Genomic DNA, 27,500 nt, shown 5'->3' with positions numbered 1-27,500 from the left:
AATAATAAGCAAAAAATTGGTATATTTTAAGTGGTAATATGTTACTTTAGGAAGCAGGAAATGCCATGGTGTGCATAAAATGACTAATTGTTTAATACTGCTGTTTTAAGAGAAAATTCTGTTTTTACATAATTTCAGCTTCCTCCCCTAACTGAGCACTGACATGAGGCTCCAGCCTCCACGTGCATCCGCATGGCAGGACCCCATGGACAAGCTCTTCCCAGAGGATCCAAGATACCAAGACTTCTAAAAGAATCATTGTGCATATGAACACAAGTGGCTTAAGATTAGACAAACACTCAAAGTTTTGGTTTGGAAACATCTAAATCATACCTTTGCATTTTTATGGCGCTGTGGGCACTGCACGGGAGCACAGCAAGGTTTAAGACAAGCAGCCAAAGACCAAGACAAGCATCCCAGGTCTGCACCCGCCTCTGCTGCTGAGGCACCAACAAAGACCTGTTGGTATTTCTACAGTGCTGTACCTCCAGGTTTAATGATCAGTACAGGATTCTGCTCCAGGTTTATGCTTGCCATTCAAAATGTCATTCTAGGAGCAAATATTTTTGCTTTGTTTCAAATAGGTCAGTTTTGGGAACAGGGAGTAACTGCAAAATACATAAAAATAACTTCTTAATGACTTCATGAATATTTCTGAAACACACAGGAACTACTATAAACATATATACAATAGACCTGCAGATCACAGCAATTGAGGAACATCAACCACTACCTCACTCACTTGAAAGTCAGGTTACTTTTCATATTTTATTGTTATTTAATGCCATACAACCCTCTTTCCTGTTCAGGAAAGGACACAGAATAGTCCTTCCAGAGACAGCACGCACCAGCTCTGCTGCAATTTCTAAGTGACTGGGCCAGAAAATTAAATTTATATTTTTCCATTCAACGTAGAAAGAAATGAGTGACTTTTCTCTATTTCACTTCATCAAAGAGCTGGTACTCACCAAGAACTTCACCTGGGTGTCTTCTAAATACTCCTCATCACCTGCAATTTGCAGACTGAGCTTCAGAACTGAGCTCTGGTAGACATTTTTACTGCTGCGTGAGAGCAAAGGGCCATGTGTGCCAAGAGGCCACAACTGGCCATCATCTGACTTAAAATTACTGCAGGCTGATACTGACGTGGAACTTCTGGTCCCACCTCAATCCTCTTTTTTCCCTCATTTCTTGGAGTTCTTGTTATGACCTGTTGAAAGCACCACAGCTGATGCCAGGCCTGTGAAGGTTGCTCCTCTCCTTCTCTGGAGAAAAAGCAAAAATTAAATTAAATTTACCTCAATCTGCAGTGTTGGAACTCAACAAAAATGCAGCCTCCCAGGTGCTGGTATGATCCAGCTCTTCTCCTGACCCGTCCTGTTAATGAGACACACAAACCTACCCACAGTTCCTAAATAAATCAGGGATGATGTAGTTTCCTAATTACACTGGGATTTCAGAAGGGTTGGCAGGACCATCTGGTTATAGTTAGTAGACTGGAATGGGCAGGGAGGTTCTGCGGAAAACTTCCAAAGATTTACGGATATGCTGCAAGTGTCATTCCGGTTATGAATGAACTCAAAACGTAAGAAAAAGGATTTGGCCACTCACATGTGTTGATAAAGCACGATTTTCAACGCATACCAATTCAATTCAATTCATAAATGACCTAGAAATCGTGCAGCTTCAGAGAAACAAAGCAACAAACCCCAAACAAGGAGCTCGAATCCCCCCAGCCCTCCATTCACACACAAACCCCAGAACCACCATGAAGTAAGCGTGAAGCTGTGAGCTCTAAACATCAAGCTGTGGGCTCTAAACATCGTGTGTGTATCCTGCAACATTATTTTTTTAATCATCTCAGGGCTCCAGCATGCTCCTGTGATGTAAATGGGAATAAATCCATGGATTTTGATACCATCTTGTGCAAAACTGATTCTGCGGAGTGGAATTTGTTCTATCATCTTACAAGCAGACACATCTTCCCTGCCAGGCTACTACACTGCGTACTGCAGTGCAGCCCAGGAGGGCTCACCAGCGTGCCCCAGGAAGCCTGTGCGCAAAGCGGTTCTACATCCACCCATGAAACGGGGCAACACCGAGCCAGGTTATTTTGGAGAAAGCAATCACTCTCTCTCTTCAAAAGTGCCAGCCACCGATACTTTCCCAATGGTGGTTAATCACCAGGTGTTCTGGTTGCTCCTGGGGGAGGCTGATGGCAGAGGACCTGGGTGTGACAGGGGAGGGAGGCCGGGATGCACCATCATCGCTCCTGTAGTTTTCACTGCCTCACACAAAATTGCTTTCCCTCTTTTTTTCTTTTTCTTTAATTTTTTTTAACATCAATCACATTTTTTTACTGTTTCATTTTTCACCATGGCCCCAAATATTCACTCCCAAATGACTCCGGATCAAGAAACCTACAGCCTCGGTTGCTTTGTGAAGATCGTGTTACCAAAGATAATCTGCCCTAGAAAATTAGTACGTAAAACATGCAATGCAAATGTGCTCCAGTATGTGAACAAAGTATAAGATCTTAACTTGTCTAAAATAGCAACGTCTTTAGATTTCTGTAAGTTTCTTTGTAATTGTGCAAGTTAAAAATAATATCCATTAAGTTGCTTAACCATAATAAAATGTAACTATTTGCCTACTGTGTACAAATTAAGTCAGTATCAAAGTACCAATTTTCTTTTTAGTTTGTATTAATTTATTATTGAATTATAAATATCTAATGTATGAGGCTAACACTTACATAGCACATTACAAACAGTAATTCACAAATGATGCAACATCTTTTCAAGGCACATTTGAAAGGAGTTAATTCCTAGAATCTTCTGGCTTCAACCTCAAAGTTAAGAGTGCGTTTTTTCTTTTTCCTTTCATTTTTTAAGGAGCATGCATTTAAGCAGTCAGCAAAACAACTGTGAAGACATAAAGTGTGATTTCAGGAAGTCACTTAGCCCCTTGACTGATAACGGTGCCATCATACACAGCGCGCTGATAAATGAACGCAATTTGAGTTCCCAAGAATCAAATTATTTAAACAGACATCCTGGAAGCAAACAGAGAAGTCCCATCAGTGACCCCCAACGGTTTTTCAGAGGCTGGAGTTTGCTAAATTAACAGGCAGCCCTAAAGTAACCACCTCGTTTGGTGGAAGTTCTTGCAGGTAACCTGCCAGGAGAGGTCTGCAAAGGCAGAGCCAGAAATAACCGCAGGTTATTTGGGGTGCGAGGAGCAGGTGGGTCGGGGAATGGAGCACACTGCTCAAAACCACCCCTGTCCCACACCTCTTAAAGAACGATTCGCCATTCCAAATAATATTTTAATTCTATAATTATTTTAATTATAAATTATTTTTTTTAAATAAGTTAGTAAGGCTAGTAAGTACACATTTACCTGATCTAACAGCCCCACTATTTTACATAAATCTGCAGTATCAGGAAAATACATCTCGTGCTTCACAGCCTGCCTCAAAAAAAGAGGCTGTTTCCTTATCCCGTGCCCTTCTGCCAAACCCAATGAAGTCAGCACAGGCACAAACGTGTTTATACAACATTAAGGGTTCACGCTAAGCTGAAAGCAAGGAGGAAATTTGACTTTCAGATTGACAAATGAAGAGCGTACATATAGCCCTGTGTCTGCAACAAAGAACATGTTAGTGTACTTGCCCACGGAGAAGTTGTGTGTGAATCCTTAACAAACCCTGCTGGAGGAGACACCGCAACCCTCCTCCCTTAAAGGATGGTCAGAGTTAAGGTCAGAGCACCCTCCATCTGAATTTCAGATCTTGACATTTGTTGGCTTTACATTTTCTTTTTGCATTAAATATGAATGATGTCCATTTGGAACATTACTTATAAAGGAAATACACATCATTTTATTGCGTGCCTGAAAACCTATAGCTCTAGTCATTGTTCACCTATGTAATGACAACCACGAGCTTCAAGCAAAGTGCTAAAATATAAAAGGCCACGTTCATTCATGTATCGGTCCAAGCTGCAGCACTATAAAGTACATCAAAAGGTGTTAATGGTTTCAATATTTATCTGCTGCAGGGAAGCACTCTAAAAAGAAGACAGAAAAAAATTTCTGCTAATGGCTGTGTCTCTCCATTAAAATGAAAAGCTTAATGCATCTTATAATCAGAGGACAATTTGCAAATCATTAAGAGAAATGTAAAATTCCATTAAAATACAAATCAAGAGTCCCTCACTGGACTAATAATCTTTTTGATATTATTTTGCATTTCACTATTTCTGTTCCCAATATCCAGGCACCACAAATGATCAGTTCTTGAACATGCTATTTACCACAGCCTACTTCTTTAACGAGAGACTGAGAGAAGTATAATCTGCTATTCAGAGCAGGTACTAATGAAGAATTCCATATATTCTGAAATTTAATTAAAACCCCAAAGATTTCAAATTAGATGCAATTTGAAATGCCTGGGGCAGAAATACATGCACTTGCGTGGCAAGGGTATCACGCTGAAAGTTGATACCGTAATTGGTCTTGATGTATTTTTGTGTTGCCAGGCTGAAGCACAGAACTCATAACCATATAAAAATTCTCTGTAGATTACCTGCTCATTGAAAATGCCATCACTCAGGTAGTTCTCTACTAAATTACCATGCTACTAAAATGCACAAAGTGATTCGAAGAGAAGAGTGGCACAGCTGGTCGACGCTGCCAATGAGTTATGCATGCGTCGACGCTGCCTTTTTTCTTAGTAAAATATGCTCAGTTGAATATTAAAATATAATTGGCATTCAACCTAAGTAGCTTAAACCATTTTGTTATCTTCTTTTAAACCGATTTGGCTCCTCCACAGTTATATTCAAGGATGCGATTCACAAACTAATGACACCATCACATTCAGCTAGATTTGTACTATTTTACATTTGTCATAAATAGGAACAATTTCTACAGCCTTCTAGGGATGTCCTTTAATATTGGCTCCTCTTGAACATCAAAGGCCCAATTCATAGGGAAAAAAAAGAAAGAAAGAAAGAAAAGAGTATGCCATTTATGTTTTTCTTGCATATTTTATTCTGAGAAGAGTGCGGGATGCAAATTTCTAGTGAAAAGTATGTTTTTACCGTTAAGCAAGTCCTTGTTTTTCCCAGAATATATTGGTCAGCTCACACGTTCAGAAACTCCAAAAGAAGATATGGCAAAACACTGTGAAAATAGGTCAGAAAGGGCCATCTTTAGGTCAAGCAGCAGCAAAGTATCTATACCAGAAAATGGCCTCCCCTCGGCTGAATTTATCTATGTGCCCCTAACGTAAAGGCTGTTGTAAATGCCACTATGCTTTCATCTTCTGAAAATAATTAACGGTATTTAGAAACAAGGTGCTCGCCATAGTAACACTCACATTGAGCATATAACGTTTGAAATACCAAACAGATTAAATGTATATGAGTATTGATGATATTTCCCATCGATAAGGAGATTTAAGTAAACTTGGCTGAAAGTTCATTAATAAAATAGGTGGGTGGGTGAGGAGGCTACATTTATAAAATCCTTTCCTTTTATCTTGATTATATAGGTTTTTATTAAGTAGCAGTGCAAAGGTTACATGGGCTGCATGTGTGGCAAGCAAGCAAACAAATCAAAGGAAAAATGAATTCAATTAAACTTATTCCTCACAGGTCTGCAATGTTAGCAGGTTGCTAAGGTCTGGGGCTTTGGGTGAAGATGATGACCGTGTGACTCCATATACAAGAAGTCTTTTTCCCACATCGGTGTTTGTTTTTCTCCACCTTCCATTCTTACTTTTTAATCTAGATTTCATATACAATGAAAGCAGCAATGAAAGCAGCGATGTCAAAAGTTACCAGGTTGGTCAAAATATTTCTTAAATCAGGGTCAACTTACTCCTTTTATTTCATGGAAGGAGAAAGGACCTGATTTTGAACACACTGACTTTATAAAGAAGCATCCCACGCACAGGGCTTTTACAGCTGCAGGTTACAGTGAAACTGCCCTGACCTTGGTCCAACCACAGTTATACGCAACGATACATGTGTGAGCTCCTAACGCCCTCGGAGCTTTCTTCTGGGGGAAGTCCTGGAAACTTCTCAACAAAAGCAGGGGAGCACCCACCAGCAGACAGGGCTGTGGTACCTTGCTCAGAGCAAGCTGAGCAGCAAAGGGAGAGCAAATATTGCACTTCCATCCTCTTCCACCCCACCATGGCCATCCCGAACACAGGGGCAGTGAATTTATACCAAATAGTGCAAAACGCCAAACAAGAAACTTTCCTTTTGAAAAAGAATCCTGGTTCTGGACTCATTTCGATACTCATACATCTCTGCAGCTATTTCAGTCATCGTGACTTCCCCCAATATCCCCAAATTTTCTGAGCAAGTAAAAACCTTTCCATCATGCAGTGATATTGTACAGGTGGACATGGGCTGTGGATCTTCAATCTACTCTTACCTAAAACCACGCCCTGTTTAGATAATGCTCCTTTATTCTGACTGTGGCCTACCTGTAATTAGTGTCAAGAGTATTGACAAGAAAGGATTAGTCTACTGAAAAGACAATGCTATTTTTTTTAAAAAAAAAAACAAACACAAAACTGACCCGTTCACCACTTTCCCCATGATAGGACGGACCCACTGCTCTCCCCACACTTAAGACTGTTTCAAAGGTCACACCTCAGGCCGTGGTTACTCTGCAAGGCTCCACCAACAACCCATAACCCATGAACCACACCAAGTTATGTCTCCTCTGCCAACCCTGGAACCGGTGCATCCAAACGGCTTTGCCTAAATCCTGACCGCGTGCCAGGGACCGCGGCGAAGAGGCCATGTGCACCTAATAGGGCCCAAAGTCATAAATGGCTCGTTTGGAAGAAAATTTATCCTATGAACAGTGAACTCTAATTAAGAGTACTCCTCAACCACAGAATCACAGAACGGTTTGGGATGGGAGGGACCTTGATGCCCACCCAGTCCCACCCCGCTGCCGTGTGCAGGGCCCCCTCCCCCAGCCCAGGCTGCTCCCAGCCCCATCCAGCCTGGCCTTGAGCACTGCCAGGGATGGGGCACCCACAGCTGCTCTGGGCAGCCCGGGCCAGCGCCTCGCCGCCCTCAACCCCTTAAGCCATTTATGTACAAACAAACCCTCACACACTTACACTCATCACTTAAACCCACATAAGCTGCCACTGGAAACGATAGGAATTTTGCTTTGATTTCAACAGGAACTGAGTCAGGAATTTTGTAAATACTTCTGTCCAGAATGCATTTGTACTGATCTTTGTTTTTGTTGTTGTTTAGTTTTGGTTTAAAATACAAAAAATTGAAAGAAAGCAATGGGTCAGCTGGGCTGGAAAAATAATTTGAGACATATAAGTAACCGGCTAGTTTTGGGTTTTGTTGCTTCCGTTTTTGAACATTGGAAAGGATTGATTTCTGTTTGAAGACAACTGTAGGAAAGTACTGGATTGTAAAAATCCATTAAATGTCTAGCGAAACAGTGACTTTCTGCTTATCAAAACTATTCTCACATGAAATGGTAATAAAAGAAGGTGCCAGTCTCCAGAATTTGAGTTTTGTGTTGGCAGACATAAATATGAAAGCTTGTCATCTCTTTGCACTTGAATCTGCCATGTCCAGATATGTGAAGTACTAACGTTTTCAAGCAGATTATTTCATATTACTTTAAATTAACGATTTCTAAAAGCCTAAACAGAAAACGTATTTGCATGTCTGATGAAGCCGCAGGAATGAAAAAGCTGAAGTCAGAAACATTTTTCAACTTTTTTTCTTCAGTGGATTGAATCTCTACTACAAAATTAAGAAAATTTTACAAATTGCAGCAGAAATAAATGGTAAGAATGACATTTTGCATTTGTCTAGGAAAGGACAAGCCTTGCCTCCTCCTCAGCAGGTTACTCAAAAGGGCAACTCGATTCTGTAAAATATAAATATAACCTGGTAATGCTGGTGGACTCATACTTTCCCAGTTGAACTTTACCGTTTTTTTCCATTTTGATGTGAAATAAAGTAAACATGGAGAGATGATACTGGGAGAGGTTTGCTCCTGGAGGTCTTTCTTTAGGCTGAGTCTTCCGCTTTTATCACTGAGGCTGGTTGTGCCTTGAATATGGCAAGTGACCAAGTGGCATTGCCTGGCCTGGGGCTTGGCCACTGTGCCATCCTCACCGCACTGGTGAGAGGTAGGGCCGTCAGCTGCACCATACCTGCCACTCAAAACCGATTTATTTGTTTTATAAAACATGTATACACACATATCTAAGACAAAGAAAGGAAATCGCAGCGACTGGTCCTTGATGTAACATTTGATGTTTATAGCCTCAACTTTACTACCGTTGAGAAAAAGGATCACTACGGGACTGACTAAACACATTGCCCCTGGACATGTACGTACACACAATATGAAAATACGTACCTTTAGAAAAGTTCCAAACAAACCCAAAACTACTTGTATTGCTTTAGCACCCTATCTGGCTGCGTATCACCCTAGTAAGCTCCAGCCAGCTAGTGTATTTTCAGATATTGTGTATGGATTTATGTATATTAGATCATGTTAGAAAAGTCATTTAAGTACAATTCATTTTAAAAGGGCAAATAACGTTAGAAGTCATCCAGAGGACTGAAGAGAATTAAAACTACATAGTACTCGGAACATACGTCTCTATAGATATCTCTCATATCCATAGGCCATCACTTTAAGAATTACAAGTAAAACCGTGACGTAAATTACAAATAAAATCATTCACTTTAATATTTACTGTCTTGCTAACACCCACACAAACATCGTTCTCGGAGTGAGCAGAAAACTCTTAAGTTTGTGGCGAACTTAACGTGCTAATAGTTACTTTTTCTACTAATGACCTAAGCTACCTACAGCTCAATGAATGCATTCAAAGGTCAAATTAATCCTTTCCATTTCTCACCTGCTCTCACCCTTAACTCCCATTTTCTCCTGTTCTCCTCAAGGCTACAAATCACCTCAACGTAATGTTGCTTATTTTTTCATTACATAAAACGAAGCCGTGCAGTGACCCCAAGACCGACCAGAACATCCGACATCCCCGAGTGTCCTCCACCTACTCCTACTCTTTTGATGAGGTATTTTCATATCTTCTCCACTTTGAGCCTCAGACCTTCTCGCCCTGCTTCTGGGGCTCCTGAAAAGTAGTTTATTCATTCTTATGTTTTAAAGAATGACATTTTTACCAGCCATTTCTTTCTCACTGAATGTGAACACAGAGCTGCTATCCTATTATCCACAAACCGGCACCTGAAGCTTCCAACTTTCTAGATTTACTAGGCAGTATCTCAACAAATTCAATGATTTTAATGATTTTTGTTTTAAAAACTTGTAATTTAAAGCAAGGGAAATGAGATCTGTGTTCATTTTAATAATGTAGATGTTTTCCTTATTTAAATAATCTTCATCTATTGAAAAAGTTTTTGGCTAAATTGTATGTGAGAAAAAATTACTCTTATGATATACTGCACACTGTAATTAGCATAAGCAGTATGGTCATTAAACCCACTTCTGTTAAATGTAAGCATTCATGGAATGTTGAATTTGCTGTCTCAGAAGTAAGCAAATGAACAGCCCCACAATCTTCAGATAACTTGTGATTTGAGCACTGCAAACACAAAGAGAAAAAAAAATACTTTGGCCTTTGCTGAGTTATAATCAGAATGCATAAAATCTACTTTTCTTTCTTAATTTGCTGTAGATTATTTTCTTTAACAGTTTAGACTGTGCAAAACCAGTAAAACAGAGATGTGCTACTATGTGCCACTGGCAGGAAGGTGAAAGGGTAATCAAGATGCAATTAGTGGCAGGATTTTCTCCAACAATGCTTTCTAGAGGGAGCGACTCAAGGCCACCTGCAGCCCCCTGCAGGGACGAGTCCAACTCCACAGAGGTGACACCAGAACGTGAATAGTTTCTTCAGCCCGTAACTGGTGTTTCAGTGTGCTTTGCTGTCTTTTGCAGGGACTACACCTAGTTCACTAGTCTAATGCTGCTGTGGTTCCAGTTGCTGAACGAGAAGGCTCCCAGGAAATCACAAGGGTAATTATTGATTACAGGCCTGGGTCTGGAGCAAAGTCATCTTGGAGGGAGGATGGAGGTACTACCAGTTTCTTTGAAGACTGTCTGCTCCCATTATATATGAGATGTTTCATCAATATCCCTTCTTGGATGAGTAACATGCATTATGCACGGAAAATTTCAGCTACTGATCTGGCTTGCAAAGCTCACCTCACCGCTATCCATGCTCAGGTTGTTCCTTCTCCATCTTTTTGCATGGTTTTTCTCTGCAAGGCAACACAGGTGAACACCACTGGCCGACCTGCAGAGACCTCCTCCCTCGCACTGACACAGTAATTCACAGCATATTTGAAGAAACAGGGTGACTGAGCTGGGCTGAGCTGAAAGGCACGGCTTTGCTTCAGGTCTACGCCTCTGGTGCAGGGACCCGACGGAGGAACTCCAGACTCAAGAACATAACAGTGTGGTTTTGCTAAGTTAAAGGTCTTCATCTGGTGAGGACGTGGCATGGCACGGCATGGCATGCAAAGAGCAGAGCCCCAGGGCTGCGGCTCGTCACAGGGCAAAGGAAAACTCTTGTGTGTCTCCAATTTCCTCTGCTCTTGTTGCTCTAATGAGCCATCTGGTCTGCAAACACACAACCATTCCCTGCTGCAGTGTCCAGCACTGCAATGCTTTCTGACACCGCAACCACTACGGTCATCAAGCACAAATAAAGTCAAGTCAGGAAATTCATGACTGGCCAATTTAACATTGCCTTTTCCATTTCGCAGATGCACAAATCAAGCAACTCATGCATAGCCTTCAAAACAATAACAGGGTCAATTTTTCTTCTTCATATATAAAGGGGGCTAATGACCATGATACATTAAGACCAATTAATCACTTCCCATTCTAAATGTTCAGGGATTTTTCTGAGGCATAACACCTTGAAGTCATGCTACAGAGAAGTGGGGAAAAAATGACTTTTTCTTTATTCAGTGAAATTCCACATTAAGCACTGGCCATGACATAAATTGTTGAAAATTCCAGTTTTTCAATGGTATTAAAAAAAAAAAATAAAAAATAGGCTGCACTGGCTAAACTGAACAGCACCACCACTCAGAGCAGCTATGGGCGCTACGCTGCGCTGGGTGCTGCCGCCATGGCGGGATGGCTTTCTGCACTCTGCAAGGCAGCTCTACGTTCTGAATTTGCAAATCTCTCCACTTTTGTCATATCCAAGTTGATCATCACTGGCCTTGCCTCCACAAGGAACTATGCCTTCCCAGTTGGCACAAAAGTAGCTGCAGAAAATTGACCATGAATCGAGAAGTGCTTCATCCCAAAAGCACTCTACACTTTCTTGTTAAATGAGGAATCTCTTTCATGTGTTCGACAGAAGCAAAACCCTTCCTGTCCTCAGATGACGCCAGCACAGAAAAAAACCCAGAAAAATAGAACTTGATATAAGCACTGATTAAGGAAGAAGATACCCAATAGTCAGTCCTGATCACAAACCCTCTTAATGATGGAACTCAAAGCACCTAATATCAAAGAACCACACCATAAGTGGTCATATTTACAGGGAAGGGGAGAAAAGAAGGGCTAAAGGTTTTGACAATTTGCTAGAAGAGCTGCAAGAAAATCAGTCTGAGGAAAAAAAAGTCTTCCCGGCTTTAGATCCTCATGCTCCCGCTTATGTTTATTCTGCATTTTTAAGTGCCTGGAGAAATGAGCAGGCACTTTCAAATGTAAATGTGAAAAAGTAAATAAATACCAAATTCCTAATTTAGCACTACTGCAATTCTGACTTACAGATTAATTGAAATGTACAACGTAATCCATTATAATGTGTTTTTTACCTTGCCTTTCTACTAAGTAACTTTCGAAAATAGTCCCTTCAAATTTTTGACATGTATTTCCACATTCCTGCCAATATAATTTTTTCCTACTTTACAAAAACATTACTAGAGAATGTAAGAGAAGAACAGAAATGTTCTCCGTCATTGTGATTTGTGCCAATTAATTCTTTGTTAGTATTTCCATTATGCACATGCCCTTCCCGCTAAAACATGCACACCTGGTCTCAGTTCAAGAACGAATAACTGAACTAAATTAGAAAAACCTGAACCTGCACATGTTAAAACAAGAAAAACACACTCCAGCCTCTCCCAGCACTGAACCTGCGATACAGAAGGTCAAATCCCATTAGGACCACCGCTGCCTGGCACGCGGCCAGCCTGGCCAGCGGAACCGCCAGCCGCATCCTCCACGAAGCTGCGGGTGCTGCAGGCAGACCCAGCACTGATGCTCCTGGCCACTGGCCATGTCCCGTCCCAACCCCGCAGGCAGCTCTCGGTTGGACTTTTGCACTTGGACAGTGCTGAAGAACTTTCCTTCAGGAAGCTTCCTATTAGGAAATTCACTTATTTTTCCTCTTTTAAATAAACTTCAGACTCTTCCAGTGTTGCCCGCACAGGAAGGTTGCTGCCTAGGGAAGGACCAAAGTCCCCTGCCAACTCTGACCGTAAGTCACGGCAAGCCTGCTCGCGGCTAAACCCCGAAACACCGGCTGGAACAACAGCAGCAGCGCTTACATCAAGAAATGTCATTAGCCAAGCTAAGAAGAATTCAGTAGCCCTTTTAGGAAAATTAATAAAAGTAAAAGCATTATGTTAAATGTTTTATAATCTTCTGGTGGATAATCGGGGAAGCAGAATTCCCCTGATGCTTCTCGGAGATGGAAGGAGCAGCAGCCGTCGCTATTTCCCACCCAGCTTTGCCCATTCACATTCACCCCAACCCTAAAGTTTTCACAAGGCTCTTAACTTCATCCCTGCTAATAAAAACAAAATATCCTCAAATGATGACTTAATCACCCAGAAGGCTGTACTTTACGAGCATTTTAGCAACTGTGATGAGGGATCACAGCGTCATCATTGCTTGTCCTCCCATACGTTAAAGACGGTTTCACCAAAACTTCTAAACAAAATTTTTTTGATAAAAACGGTGTTTGCATAAAGTTTAGAGGGAGACGATGAGATATACAACTTTGTTTAAAAATACTCAGTACTCGCTCTGTAATTTGACTAGGAAAGATCTTGCACTGAAAAAGTTTCGTACCATGGAAGGATAAGGATGGAAGTTCATCGTTAAAGAAAAGGTGCTGTGCAAAGCTCACAAGCTGTAAGGCTCCCACCTTCCAGAGCGACAGCCTGATTACCCGCAGAACGCTCTGCATGATGACCGCTTCTTATGTAAGGATAAGGAAGCGTAACAGCAAGAAGCCTGCTATTTACAGGAATTTGAAGAAAACCAGCAATTAGCAGTAGAGACAGCTGAGTTCTTGTAGCTACGGCTCGCAAAGGCGTGCCTGCCAGAACAGCCCCTGCGTTCCACAGGCAGCACTGGCCACTGTTTTACACAGGTACAGACGTATAGTATAGTCCCTGGGCCTTACATCACAAACCTATGCACCCATATCAAAAAGGTGTCTTTCACGTTGAACTACAGAAAGAGTACATACAATTCAGAGTTTATATCAAAAACAGTGCTGTCTTACTTCACCTCACGTAGAGGGTACTAGCTGCTTTATGGTCCTATATCATTATGGAGGCTACTACAATTAAAAAACCGATCTAGTAAAATGAAGATTTTATTTGGTGGGAAATGATGATGTTCATGGACAGACAAGAAAGCACTGCAAAACTCTGACTTTGGAGATTTATTTCTTTTTTTAAAGCAACGGGATCTATTTCATTTCAAGAGACTTACTTCTGTTACAAGGCCTTCAGGAACACAGCCACTGAACAGAGAATGGTAAGGAGAAACTTTTCTCAGGTCTTGTTTTTATCTAAATACATAAATAGCATAACTTCTTTGTAACGACACCTGTTCTTTTTTTAAAAAGATATTAAAAAAATCTACGGTACTTTGAGGAATAAAATCATACCTACCTCACAGGAGCTATCACCAACCGCTTCTATGACATGTCTGCTGTCACGGACACGTCCCCCCTTGCTGGCAAAAAGCTAGTTTACTGAGCAGTGACCCTGCTGAAAAGCTTAGTGCCCTTCAGAAGTGTTCACACTCCAACCCTTCAGCCAGCCACCGTCGGGAGCTGAGCCACACCGTTCCTACGGCCACTGCCCAAGACCAAGGGAGGGGGACCCGCAGCACCCCGGCCGCTGGGAGCAGGGAGGGGGTGGGCGCCCCCGGGCACAGACCTCGCCGGAGCAGCGGGTGGTGGAAGGCTGGCACAGGCAGGCTCGCCGTCCTTGCTGGCTCGCAGAAGTAGGCGTGCAGCCAGGCTGTGCACTGCTTCAGCGGCTCCGTCATCTCCTCCGCGCCTTCGCACACCTCGCAAGCAGCTGAGGACTCTGCCCTGTTGCGAGAGGCAGAATTGTAAAGTTACAATGATCAAAATTACAAGACTGAATATTCATACTCTCTACATTAGCAAAAAAGAAATGACAATCTCAAAACATTCAATCTGGAGTCAGACTCCATCTTTTTTCTGCTCTGATAAAGGTGAAAAGATTTGTAACAGCAAGAACAAACACACATCCTCATCACCTCTAGAAATGCAATGATGACATGAGGTTGCTTACACCTGTAAAAAAAAGTCATGAAAGATTAGTGAGAGGAAAATGCCGTATGTGGGAAATGTCAGGGAGCAAGAAAACCACCCAAGTCCACGGTAGATGATGCATCCTTGTGCTTCCAGAGTGGATGAAGCTGAGGCTTCTCCTCCATGTGCCCCAAGGGCACAGTCCGTCTCCCCAGGGACCATCCCTGGGAAAAGGAGGAAAGGAAATGACTTTCTGCCGGACCCGCACCTTCCTCTGCCCCGTTTCCTTCCAGCGACGGTGGCCGGTTTCTGCTTTTCTCTACTTATTGAATTGGAAGGAAGCAATTGAGAATTCATTTGATTTTCAATGGCAGCTCGTGCTTGCAGGATACTGAAGAGCAAAAGCAAGCAAACAGAAAGCACCTGTAAACAAGAATGTACTTCTTCCCTTGCTACTTTATTCTCCTTTTCCTCTGGAAGAGCAACGTGTATATGAAAGCAATGAAAACATGAACACTGGATTTGCAAATACCCAGCCGTGTTTCCCATCCTGAAGGCAAAAGCAGCGCTGGTGAAGGGGTGGTGGAGCTCTCTTGGTGCTTTACAAGGCTGCAATGTGGCTGGTGTCTCTCAAAGCTGCAGAGACCGGTGTCAGTGTACCAATAAACAAACAGAGCCCATTAGCAACGCACCCAAGAGAAACGATGAGAAGACCAATAAGGTGACAACACGGAGGGTGACTGCCAAAACAGTAAGCCCTGCCAGCAGTCGTCTTCTTTCCAGAATCTTAAGCACCACTGGTGAGTTATCCTACCGTTTACTGATTCTTACAGGCTTTTTTTTTTTTTTTTTTTTTCTTTCTTCCCTCCGGCTGGAAATACAGCCAGACTCCAAAATAAGAAGTTTCTCAATGGGATGCTGCTAAACCACCACAGCATAGTTTTCTGGTGAAAGGCTGGATGTGTCACAAAGCAGGAGAAAGGAGAGATAATTGTAGAAATATCAAAAATACAGGTGAACCTGAGACAATGGAAGAAAGTAAACCAGAGCAATTCTGCCAACCAGGTATGGGGAAAAAGCGCTCCAACCCGTATTTGCCCTTACGCTTGACATGTGGCAAGTGAGCGAAAGCGTTTGGTTAGCTGCCTCCCAGCAGAAAGCCTAAGAAAATGAAATGTGTGATGTACCAGTAATGGCATAAAAGACGACGGACCTGCTTTTGCCACGAGGCACCTTCGCAGAGAGACCAAAGGTCTTCACACGCGTGACGCACAACAGCTCGTGGAGCCGAACACAGGACGGGCTGTTGGTGTAAGCAGCCCCAGCTCTGCCGCTCGACGGGGTAAACCATGTGCAAGCAGGGGCTGGGCTGGGGTTACAGTCACTCGCCTGGTGCATGATCAAACGGCCCTGCCATCTCCCCCAGCCCCAGTTCACTTTCTGATTAATTGTTAACCACCGAAGACCACATAATTACTGATTAGAAAGTGGCAGAGAAGAGGAGGGACACAGACGGAGACCGTTAAAATACTCCAGCCGCACACTCCAGAATGCAAGCTGATGGCTTGGAGCAGAGGCGAAACAAAAGTGAAGAATCGCCTTTCGATCCAATTCACTAGAAATTAAGTGAAATTTTATTCCTCTCTTTCCATTTATTTACCAAATTAATAATTTTGATTTGTGTGTGTGTGAAGTACTATCGATCTGCTTTATAAAACTGATATCTAATTTATGTTATTTTGCTATTTAGTAATATCTTCACTAAAAACAAAAGTACGAGAAGTCATGCATAAACTTTTTTGCACCGACAGCTACAACACGGATGTCAAACCAAGCTCTCGACACCACGGATAATCCGTTATTCTGCACATGTACAACACTCAGCAGAATATGGCTCAGTTTTACTGTGGATTGTTAGAGCTACGACAATATAATAACTACAGAATATAATAATGCCTCTGAAAGCTCAAAGAGAAGTTGGGAGACTTTTCTGCTCCATTTATCCGGAAGAGCATAGAAAGCACTCAAAACTACAGGAACCTTATGTTTTTCACATCATCTTGTTTCACATTCTTGGGAGTCTGGAAATGATTTGGACTGTAATATCATCATAAAACCGAAAGACTTCGTCTCCTCGCCGCTCTGCAAGAGAGCAGTCCCCAGCAGCTGGGCTCCCAGCTCTGCTTCCAACCGCCCCAGCCTGATGCTGCCAAAGAGACGCTGCAATTTCCTCCTGCTCCAGGAAGGCACCAAAGTACCATCGTTCTGCCCCAGAACAGGTGGGAGCAGCACGGCAGAGCCGGCGAGGCGCAGTGCTGCTGAGGCTGGCGCGTGGGCTGCTCAGGGCTTTGCCTGAAGCCTCAAGGCAACCACCAGGCGACTAGCTCCATATTTAACATGCAGAATAAAGGTCCATCAATCTTTTTAAAATGACACAAATTACAGCAGCTGCTTTGCCTGTAGGTGTAGCTGGGAGGGCTGCAGGAACCTACTGTGCACTGTAGCAAGGCTGGGCCATCCCAGTGCATGGCTATGTTCCGCCTTGCCATCACACACACATTGATCACTTCCACCAGGTCTTCCCTGGCAGGAATGTTTGGATGTAAGTCTTAATGTTCCATTTTTTGTAATCACTGCTTTCGAGAACAGTGCCTTCTCACTGCTGAACATCTCTAGATGTTTTTGATGAGAACATTCTCCCAGAACGTCAGCACCAGACACTTTCCCTGTACCTGCCACCTCCATGGCCACCTCCACCTTGGTCAAGAAAGCAAAAGATTTGCGAGAAAAAAATGAATTGCTTTCTAAGAATACACTGACTTCTCTTCCTGTAGGATACAAAGTTTATTGCCAACATACATGCTGAGAGCTTCAAATCAGCAGAAAGTTAAACAACCAAAAAGTCTTCACATTAATTGTGCTTGGCTAGAAATGCTAACAGCTATTCCTGGGAATTTGACAGCATTAATAAAGAAAAAGGATGAACATAACTTATGCATGGGTGTCTTCTACTGGCCCTCCTCCCCTTACTCTTTCCAAAGTTGCATAGCAGCACTCCTTCTACAAACTACCTCGTCATGAAAAATTCAGCTTAAAACACCAGCCTTTTAAAGGATTTTCTCAGGCTTCAAAGCCACGCTTTGGTCCAACTAAACCGTATGCCCATTTCAAAAAGCAAGGGAAAAGTTGTCTCAAAACAGCCGCAAGAAGAAAAGGAGAGCAGATGATTTACATCACAAGAAATCTCTCCCCTCACGTGAAATTCCTCTGCTCAATGTTAGACTTCTTGGAAAGTTTCGGAACAGGCTACTCCATGCATTGATCTTTGAGCATCTCTAATATCAAGATGGACAGGAGAAAGCAGAGCCAGCAGCATGCACAGTGACAGCCAAATGGCCATTCGTCTGAAACCTGTGATTCAACAAGATGTAATTTTTACTTTTATACAGGAAAAGAAAACATATTTATCTAAAAATGCAAGAAACTAACCAGAAGGTGTAAGAAATCAGACTGCCTCACTTTCACCCTGGAGAATTCAATTATCCTTCCTTAAAAAGCACCAAAACCTTTTTTTTTTTTTTTTTTTTTTTTTTTTTATTTCCCAGTGTGGATAAAATAATGAGAAGCATTTATTTAAAATGCAGCAATCTTGTTTAAATCACTTGCACTTTCACTGGAGACTGTCACTGCACTTGTTTTCATCAGTGAATTGTGTTGGGTGCTGCCTGGCATTTCAAAAAATTAAAAGTGGAGGTTTTTATATTTTCACTTGGTCAACTGTTGCATTTTATGGATGTATTGTTTTGTGGTTTTTTTAATGGAAACTTTTTTGTTTACATCAATGTGCCAGCCTCTAACGTGTGCAGTAAGTTAGATGTCTGGCTTAACTTTATGGTGATGTTCAAGGGATATTCAGCTCCAGGTGGTTGACTCATCTACACAGCTTTAGAATGTGATGCTTAATTAAAACTACACACTCCTCAAACAGAAAAAAAATGCTTGTTTTAAGCTATAAAAAGCAGACATCTAAAAATACAGACCTAGGTTTGTTTGTGGTTTTTTTTGGGTTTTTTTTTTTTTTTTTTTTTTTTTTTTTTTTTTTTTTTTTTGTTTCTAAGTTGGATGTCTCTCAGAAGGAGACTCTGTTTCAGGCTGGGGAACAACTGCTGCTGCTGCAGGTCTCCAGCCTGCGCGTTCATCTCTCGGTGGTGGTGAAGTCCTAGAGAGATGTAAGGTCAGTCCCAGCACAGGAATCCACCACAGCCCAAGAGCCGACCTGCTGCTCCAGCTTACCCATACGACAGCTATTCCATACTGTTCCTACTGCAATCCTACGTATTTATTTCCATTACAGCTCTTGTTTAAGACTGAACAAGCTAAGGAAGCCAGCTGGCTCTGGCGTCCACGCAGCTGAGAGGTGTCTTCCCGAGGTTCCATCCCAGCCGCGTTTCTTCTGTGACTTCTTGTGTTTGCATGGGATGAAATGACGGAAAAGATGGTTTTAGCAGAGGGGGAGAAAAGCAGAAACACCACCTGTTTCAGTTTAACAGGCTCCTTCCAAACCACTTGCCAAGAGCTGGAAGTTTCTAACGTGCTTCCAAAATAAACATGTAAGCAGCAGATTGGCTTCAGTGTCATCCTAAATAGCTTAACCATAATGAAAACCAGAGAAAGGCTGTGAGAAGCCTCAGTGGGTAGCCGTGTTCTAAACTGGTATGCCTCTACTTATTTATTTCACTTCTACTTTTTGCCTCAGTCAGTCCTTAATAAACCTGAATGGAAACACTACAAGATGGACCTTGAGTTGCACGATTTCAAGTAAAGAGAATATATCACAACAGCTCTGCTGGCAGCTTCCTTCGGTTAAAGCTAAGAGCTGGCAGCTTCCTTAGGGTAAATGTTATGAGAATGTTTTACTGGCTTCCAAAGCATATTTATATATTTATAAAATATTTGTATATATTAAATATAATTGACTGGTTGAACACAACATCCAATGCTCCCTTCCACAGCCTGTAGCCACACACGCCTGAAAGATTTCTCCCCGGATAACTACTTCACCCACCAGTGGTTTGCCTAGGAAGAGGTTTCTAAACTGCTTCAGGTGCTGAGCTAATGAAGAAGAGACCCCTTTATCTCAATCTGGTTAGGATAGAAACCAAAAAAGCTCCCCAACTGGCGTGAAAAAAGATGACTGCAACTCCTCCTAGACTGCAGCCAGCTGAGGGTCACTGGTACAAGCGGGCAGACTCAGACAATTCATTATTACATTAACAACAACAATTCCACTCAGGTAACAGCAGGGATAACGACATAAAAGGAAAAATAAATAGAAACAAAGATACAGAATGTATGCTCTTACATATAAATTCCCAATTTCTTCTCATGGAAAATTAGGGTCTTTGCCAGGCTGTTACCAACTGAACTGCGTGTTGACACCATGGTACACGTGGCACTGCAGATCACTGGGTTTGCAATATACTATCTTTAGGCATATAGAAGATAAACATATTTGTACACTCAACCACATTTCATTCTATGTCTTTTAAGGGCGTCCATAATCTTTCCCACTGTGTTCCCTGAATAAAAAACACATGCACTTTTGTTCATTAATAACCAATAGTATATTAAGTTATAAATAAAGTGGTCCTAATTAAGAGGCTTTTGGGTCTTGGTATGACCAGAATGCTGTGAAAGCAATCATCAGCTGTGCTCTTTGCAATGCAAATGCCACAAAATCTCACCAAACCCTTCTCTTAGCCTGCCGTCATCAAAACCACCGTCAGATGTCCATGTCACCGAGCCTAACATGGGCAGACAGGGAAAGACAGGAAGAGTCCAGAGGATGAAAGCGCCAAGCAGCAACCCCAGTGTCTGCAGAAGTTGCAATGGGCAGAGGCAGGGGCAGGCAAGAAAGAGCAGAAGGCAAAGACCTGTCTCCAAAAGGAAGCCTTGACTTCCCCGCGCTGCTCCTGAGGCTCCCCAGCACCTACGGCCTCACAATTTACAAGCAGGAAAAAGAGACAGAATAACTTGGCAGACACAGATACTAAATGTTAATTAAACCTGTAATAGGAAACATTGCAGTTTCTCCCTGGAAATCTGCAAGCACATTTATAGGGGAGCACAGTGCTCAGCGTTCCAGTTTGAAGAGCACCTCCAGGCTGGGGTAAGTAGGAAGAATTAGTGTCTGCGGGACACATCCATGGTTTTTTCCTCTGTATTTTGACGCTTCTTTAGCCATTTGATTTCTTAGAAGTCTGCGCCTTAAACAGGTCCAAAAATTATCAAAATTACCCTACATCCAGTAAGGACGAAAAAACAGCCCTTACAGGAATGCGTTAATGGAGGAGCAGGTAACAGAAATAAAACAGCAAGAAACCCCCCCTTGTACTAAAAAGTCCTTTTTTTCTTTTTCTTTTCTCAAAATTCCCCCCAAACAATACAAAACACACCAAAAAAGCAGGGAGCTGGGGGAAGATCACGGAAACCCTCCCCAAACCAGGGAGCCCATCAGAGAGATGGGGTCTCCTGGACCTGAGGCTGTGCCACACCAGGGAGACCCAACCTCGGCGGCCGCCCCAAGGGGTAATTGAAGCCCAACCTAGGCAAGTGTTGGGTGACTGTCTGCACAGAGCTCCGTGTGGCTGTCATGCTAATCCTCTTGTTAAGGGAGAAAGACCAGAGGCCCATCGCTGCGGCAGAATCCAGCTATAACGAATGGGCTCTGACATGACCCGGCAGCCCTGCCTGGCGGCCAGCGCGCCTGATGCGATCTGACAGCAATTTAGACATGGCTCTCTTGGAGACTGCAGACCCACTTAATGTCAAACAAGAGGGGGAATGTGGGTGGACTTCTGAACGGCTTTTACCCTCATGCCTGTGTTAAAAAAAAAAAGGTGGTGGTGGTGTTTGACATCAGGCTTATGGAAAAGGATCTTACAGAAAGAATCTACCCATGGGTGGAGAGGAAAACATTTTTGGGAATACTGCCCAATTACAGCAGAATTTTGTCATGGCCATCGGGGAGAGTTTAGTATGTAGCCATAATCCCTCTGTGAGTCACCCAAGGAACAAACCAGTCCTCAGAGCATCAGACAGGAGGCAGAGGGTCTCTGAGTGACTTGAGGCCAGTGAGAAAAAAAGGTCCTTGGGTCATTTTCCCCACGAGATGCCTCGCTGCAGCCCAAGGACCGGAGAAGCCCATGCACATGAGCATGGGCCCTGCCTCCCGGTGCCTGCTACTCGGGATACTGCCTCTCAGCCGGGCTCCTGCACCAACCAAAGCTGCCGTTGCTTTGGAATGTCTCCTGGCAGTGGGCACCCATGGCTAAACTACTCCCCAGGCACCGATCAGCTAGAGCACATCAGCTGGATCGAGCATCTCCAGGGCTTAGGGTCATTAGTATAGTTAATTGTGAAGACCTCCTAAATAAGAGTAAATTTTTACATTTGCAAGGGAATTCACTGCTGATTCTCTGGGATCTGAATGGTAACTCCCTTGCCATGAAATAGGTATGAGGGGCAAGTATAATTTACAGTGTTTTGTAATTTTTTTGTTTTAAATGGCATTTTTTTATTTTATCTGCAAATGACTACTCTCCACATAACACTCGTGCATGCACCAGAAGTTGAGCTTCTACAGACAGCTGCACTGTCTGAAAAAGTGAAGGCTGCCTGTTTTTTTCTTCTACTTACATAGATCTGTGCTTGTCTTACCAAATCATTTTTTTCTTAGAGAAATAGCTGGCATGTTCCTTTTCAAATGAAAAAGATCAGTAATGATTAGAACACAAAAATTAACATTAAAATGAGACTCAGTCATGCAGCATTATTCTTTACATAATAAATGTAGAGTTAGCTGGCATTTTTATAACACAAATATATTGTGAAATTAAATAAAAATGCATTTTATCAACACCTAAATGTCATTTAAATAGTCTTTCTTTGATAGATGAAGGCTAAAGCCACCCCAAAACTGCAGATGAATTATCTGGTCTCTAATGATTCCAAAATGATTACAGGATGCAGAGCAATCTCGTTAAATTTTATTCAAAAGCTTACTACACTTGTGTTTTCTCTTATTTTTCTATCAATGAAACCCATGAGGTTTAAGAACAATTCATTATGTATGAGACCCAACTTACAGTGCTTGACTGTTGATTAATAGGAAAGTTTGCTGTATGTACATTTGCAACATTAGATGCATACAATATGCTAACTTATTCTTTCACTGAAGCTAATTATTTACAAAAATGACTACTTGAGACTACAATTTATTAAATGCATGCATCCAGTCTCAATTTGGCCCCAAAAGACAGTCTGGAATGAAGATCTTTTACTTGATGTGACAACTTCTAGAAACAGTGTTATTAATATTGTAAGTGTGGCAAATAAAGAGTTCAAATAGCCGTATGTCTGTGTTGCGTTCTCCCCCACAACTGAATCAATGAACAAAGCAGCTTTTTAGGTTTAGAATTCATGGAGAAGCACATCCTTACATAGTTTAATTTAGCTTCTTATAAATGAAGTGTCTGTATGAAAGCAGTAAGAGATTAAAAAAAGGATGAGAGCTGCAATAAACAGAAATAACACTCAACTGGTGTTGAGTGACCCCACTGCAATTCCTTTTAAGACCTGTTAAGAAGAAAGTGATGCATTTACGCAAGAGCAGGAGAACTCAGAACTGAGTAAGGCTTACTCCTTGTCACACAACCTTTGCGATATTTTCTCCATTCTGCCTGTATCTGTTATTGAGGATGAAATTCTTACAGATCTGACTGGTCAGAAATTCTGCAATAAAATGGTACCTCTCTTTTACCCTGAAAAAGAAGCATCTGCACAAAAATTTGTGTACCGAACACAAATTCCAAATAAACAGATGCACCTCCCGAGTAAAACACATAGCTATCCAAACGGCCTAGTTGCTTTTTTGACTCTTGTAGTTAATGACGTTACATTCAGGTACAAACCCGAGGCTGCAGTACGCGCAGCCCATTGCAGCTGCCAGCCGTGATGCCTGCAAAGCCGCTGCCTGCTTATTCTGTGCTACTAGTGCGTACCAGCAAACACGTTAAAGAAGGGAGTGAGACTCCTGTCTTCACATGCCAAGATAAGGAAAATCAATGTCAATGCCCAAAAGACTCAAGTGATAGCACTGAAGGTCATTAAATGCTACTCACTGCCCTGTACCATTAAAGTTTTGATTGGAATTCTATATAGAGAGACACAGATTTCAAACAAGATCTTTCCCTGGGATATGGTACTGTGAGACCATGGAGGAAACACAGCAATCAGCGAGCGGCGGACTTTCCCAGGAACACAAGAAACACGTTCAAAGAAAACAATGCTACGTGCGTGTGTGGTCTTGGCTTATTTTTCCTGAACATATTTATTGTGTTTTCAGAGAAGCTTAACTCATTATGGACAAAGATCTCTGTTAAAACAACAGTGAGGTGCAAGAACAACCCCTAAGAAGTTACGGTTCTTCATCTCCCTCGGTCTTCTGCTGTGTCCCCCAATGACCCAAGCCCTGCTTCACTGTCCACCCCATGCCAACCTCCTTCCCTCTCCTTACGTTGGCCAGTTTCAATCGTCTGCCCTTTTCCTACCCTGGCCACCACCCATCCTCCTTAACTCACCTTGCTGGGACCATCTCAGTACTACCCGTTGCCTGGCCTTGCTGCTCTACAGTAGATTTCGTGGTCCACCTCTGTGCTGGCCCATGATTCACTTACTGCTTTCTTCCTGGCTCCCAGCCACTTATTTTCCAGACTTAATTCCTGTTCTCTCCAGGAATTCCTCTTTCTCTCATCTGGCACGTTTACTACCTCGTTTGTGCTAGCAGAAATAATTCGGGCAGGTCAAGAAAAGTATAGTTAGCTCTGGTGCTCGTCAGCACTGCGAGGCTGTATCGCCTTTGTGCTCAGCCCCATGCGGAGCCCGGAGACCTGCTTCCCCAGAGACCCCCTCCCCCTCGAGGAACGAAACTTTCCGAAGGCCATCTGCTAGGCCAGATTTGGAAAACACAAGTGTTCCTAGTATCAGAGTGGCCTCCTCCTAAGTATTTCTGTTTCAAATCAGTGGGTTTGGCAGCAGAATGACTGGAAGATTTGTCTAAAAAAGCAAAAGCCCGATTTCTGTGTATCTTCTCCTTGGAAAGGACCACCCTGCTCTAGGTTAAAAATGACAGAGATCAAGCAAATGCCCCAAAGACCCTCAACCAGCAACAGTTAAGCAGATGCTTCACATGAAATGCTTGAAAGCAAAAAGCAAAAATTCAGGCAAGTTACAGGCAGCAGCACACTCTCACCGAAGATGCGAGGCAACATTAAGCATAGGTGATATCATCAGTTCTAGCTATAATTAGGTTAAAAGAAAGTCAGTTAATTTTAGCACTTACAAGAAACTGTTACAAAACATTTTTTTTCTTATATAAAAGAATTCTCCCATCAGACTTCCGAGGTCGGTTTTATCACAGGCAATTAACTATGTTAGGGCTGGCTGCAGGGGACCCTTAAACTGCACACCAGACTCCCTTCGCTTCTCCACCTAGCTCCTCCGTTTTAGGGTACTCACCACAGCCCTCCCCACTGTTTCCCAGCCCTGTGCAGCTGCCACGCAGCATCACCTCGTACACAACCCCCACCACATCTATCCAGAAGCTTGCCTCATAGCAATAACCCAGTTGCTAACTGGTACCTGAAGTAAAATTTACATTTTTTTCTACATAACTAAGATAGATATAATGTCAATTATGCATGGATTTAAAAAAACCCCAAACAACCACCACCCAAACCTCAGGCAGTTAAAATGCACATTATAACCCTTATACTGCACGACCTGGGTCTCTGATCTCTACTGGTGCCTGGGGAAACCAAAGGAGGAAAACTTCAGGCTGAATTATTGGAACTGGGCTCTGACTTTGGATGTCCACCTTGACGTGCGTTAGTGCATGAATTCCAGATGAAAGTGAGCACCAAGAATTATAATCAACAGCACCTGCAGATAACTCCAGCCTATTAAAATGAATTAAGATACAGATAAATCAGGAACCTCTTAAAAATTCAACTCATCAGGACATTTTTCAAAGCAAGTTCCCGGTCTGGGTGTAATGCAGTCTGTGCCCTCTGAGCACGTCCTGTTAGGACCGGCCATAGGCTCACCTGATGCCTGATGTGCAGCATCTCCCGTCAGGGCAGGGACTGGCGTATGGCCTGACATGCACACTCCTGCCACGACCGGAGACGTGCTGCCCATCTGCTGCTTGAAAAAAATTATGAAAATATTTCCCTCATATGTATGAGGCCCTTCTGCACACCGAAGCAGCTGTATGGGAGAAAGGGTGGCAGGAAAGGCACCTGACACAAGCCCTTGAGGCCAGTTTGACCCTCCCCACGTTACCGTGAAGCTTCTAACATCAGTTCAAAGAAATACTTACTTTTTTGAACCAGGTATGGGCACTCAGAAAACACAGAAACCAACACTGGCATCAGGTGAAAACATCATGAAGCTTGTCCAGATCTGGGTTCCTGGCAGGCATTCATCATCCAAAGTTTAATGTCAATATAGGCTGAGAACAGGGCGCTCAAAAGAGCCTGCTCATACATGCCAATTAAAGCAGCATAGTTAATAAATATAGCTCTCCAAAGCTTTTCTATAGGGCTGGCAGGATCTCTCCTAAAACGGCACTACCCGACGAAGAACTGGCTTTACTTCTTACCAATTTGGCCTCAAAACCAAAACCACAACCCTACAACAGCAGGAAGGACAAAAACCAGGGAATACTGTCCTTCATTTTAATCAACATCTGTCAGCACTTCTTGTTTATTGTTTGTGACGCACTAAAACGCCACGGATCACCTCTTTGGGGGTTTTGTGTAATTGTACCCCGTTGCACACAGGGGACTGTCACTATGGCACGGGCATGTATAGCCAGAGAAAGACCCACAGCTGTCCCTGAGGTGGCTCTGCCGGCACCACGGGAAGCCCCCCGAGGGCTGTGGGAGCCTTTGGGAGCGGTCCAGGTCCTGAGCAGCCCATCACCTGCCTCTGCCACCAGCACCTACTGCATCTTCCGAACAGGGGAGGCAAGCCTTTCTCCTCGCAGGTAACCAAGCAGAACCCAATCAAAGGATTGGAAAAACAGTAGGGCACATCAATAAAACCAATAAAAATACTCTTTCAAAAAACTGCTGTTATAATTAACTGAAATAAGAGTCTATAAACTGCTGCCTCAAAAGAAGCTTGTTAAATACTGAATATAGGAACTGTAATTTAAACAAATTCTCCCCTTCATGGACCACCTTGGCCTCAGCATGCTCCTCGCTTCTCCCACAAACCTCTGGATCCCAGCAGGATGCCTCGCTGCTGGGATCTGGGAGCTTCAGGAGTTCTCCACGCAGAGATGCTGCCCTGGGATGTGGACCTGATATGGCCTTACAATCGCATCTGAACCCCCCCAAGGAGGACAAGGTGGGCTCTAGTGGAAGCTGTGAATTACAGCCCCAGCACCGGCACATTCCTGATCTGAAACCCCACTGACGTGCTGTGGCAGGAGCAATGGAGACACTCACAGGCCATCCTTCTAAGGTAAGACAGACAAAACTACTTTACATAACTCTGTTTTGAATTGTGCAGGAATATTTTTCAAGTATGCTTTCTCTCCTCTCTCTTTTGAAGTAGTAAGCAGACCTTGGAGACTGCTGTCCTCCGAGCTTTAGGTGCATCTGCATTACAACCCCATTAGCTTGTGTCCTACACTCATTAATAAATAAGCTTCCCACTTAAGTGCCTTTCTTGTAAATTGGTTTGTTCTGTTCCATATAAATAATATAAATTTCTCTTATCAAGTAGGGTGGATTTCTGTCTTTACCTATGTACAGACACTATA

General features: G+C 42.8%; 1 protein-coding gene across 1 annotated transcript in view; it reads right to left on the bottom strand.

The window, feature by feature from the left end:
* MGMT (O-6-methylguanine-DNA methyltransferase) overlaps positions 1-27,500 on the bottom strand; it is a 168,551-nt gene that overhangs the window by 20,763 nt on the left and 120,288 nt on the right. Inside the window, exon 4 of the mRNA XM_040605394.1 lies at positions 14,265-14,422. Coding sequence (XP_040461328.1) covers positions 14,265-14,422 — 158 coding nt within the window. The remainder of the gene's footprint in view (positions 1-14,264; positions 14,423-27,500) is intronic.

The sequence above is a fragment of the Falco naumanni genome, chromosome 9 (assembly GCF_017639655.2).
Source record: "Falco naumanni isolate bFalNau1 chromosome 9, bFalNau1.pat, whole genome shotgun sequence".
NCBI lineage: Eukaryota > Metazoa > Chordata > Aves > Falconiformes > Falconidae > Falco > Falco naumanni.
The sequence above is the reverse complement of the archived record's forward strand: the minus strand, read 5'-3'. Positions and strand labels throughout refer to the sequence as shown.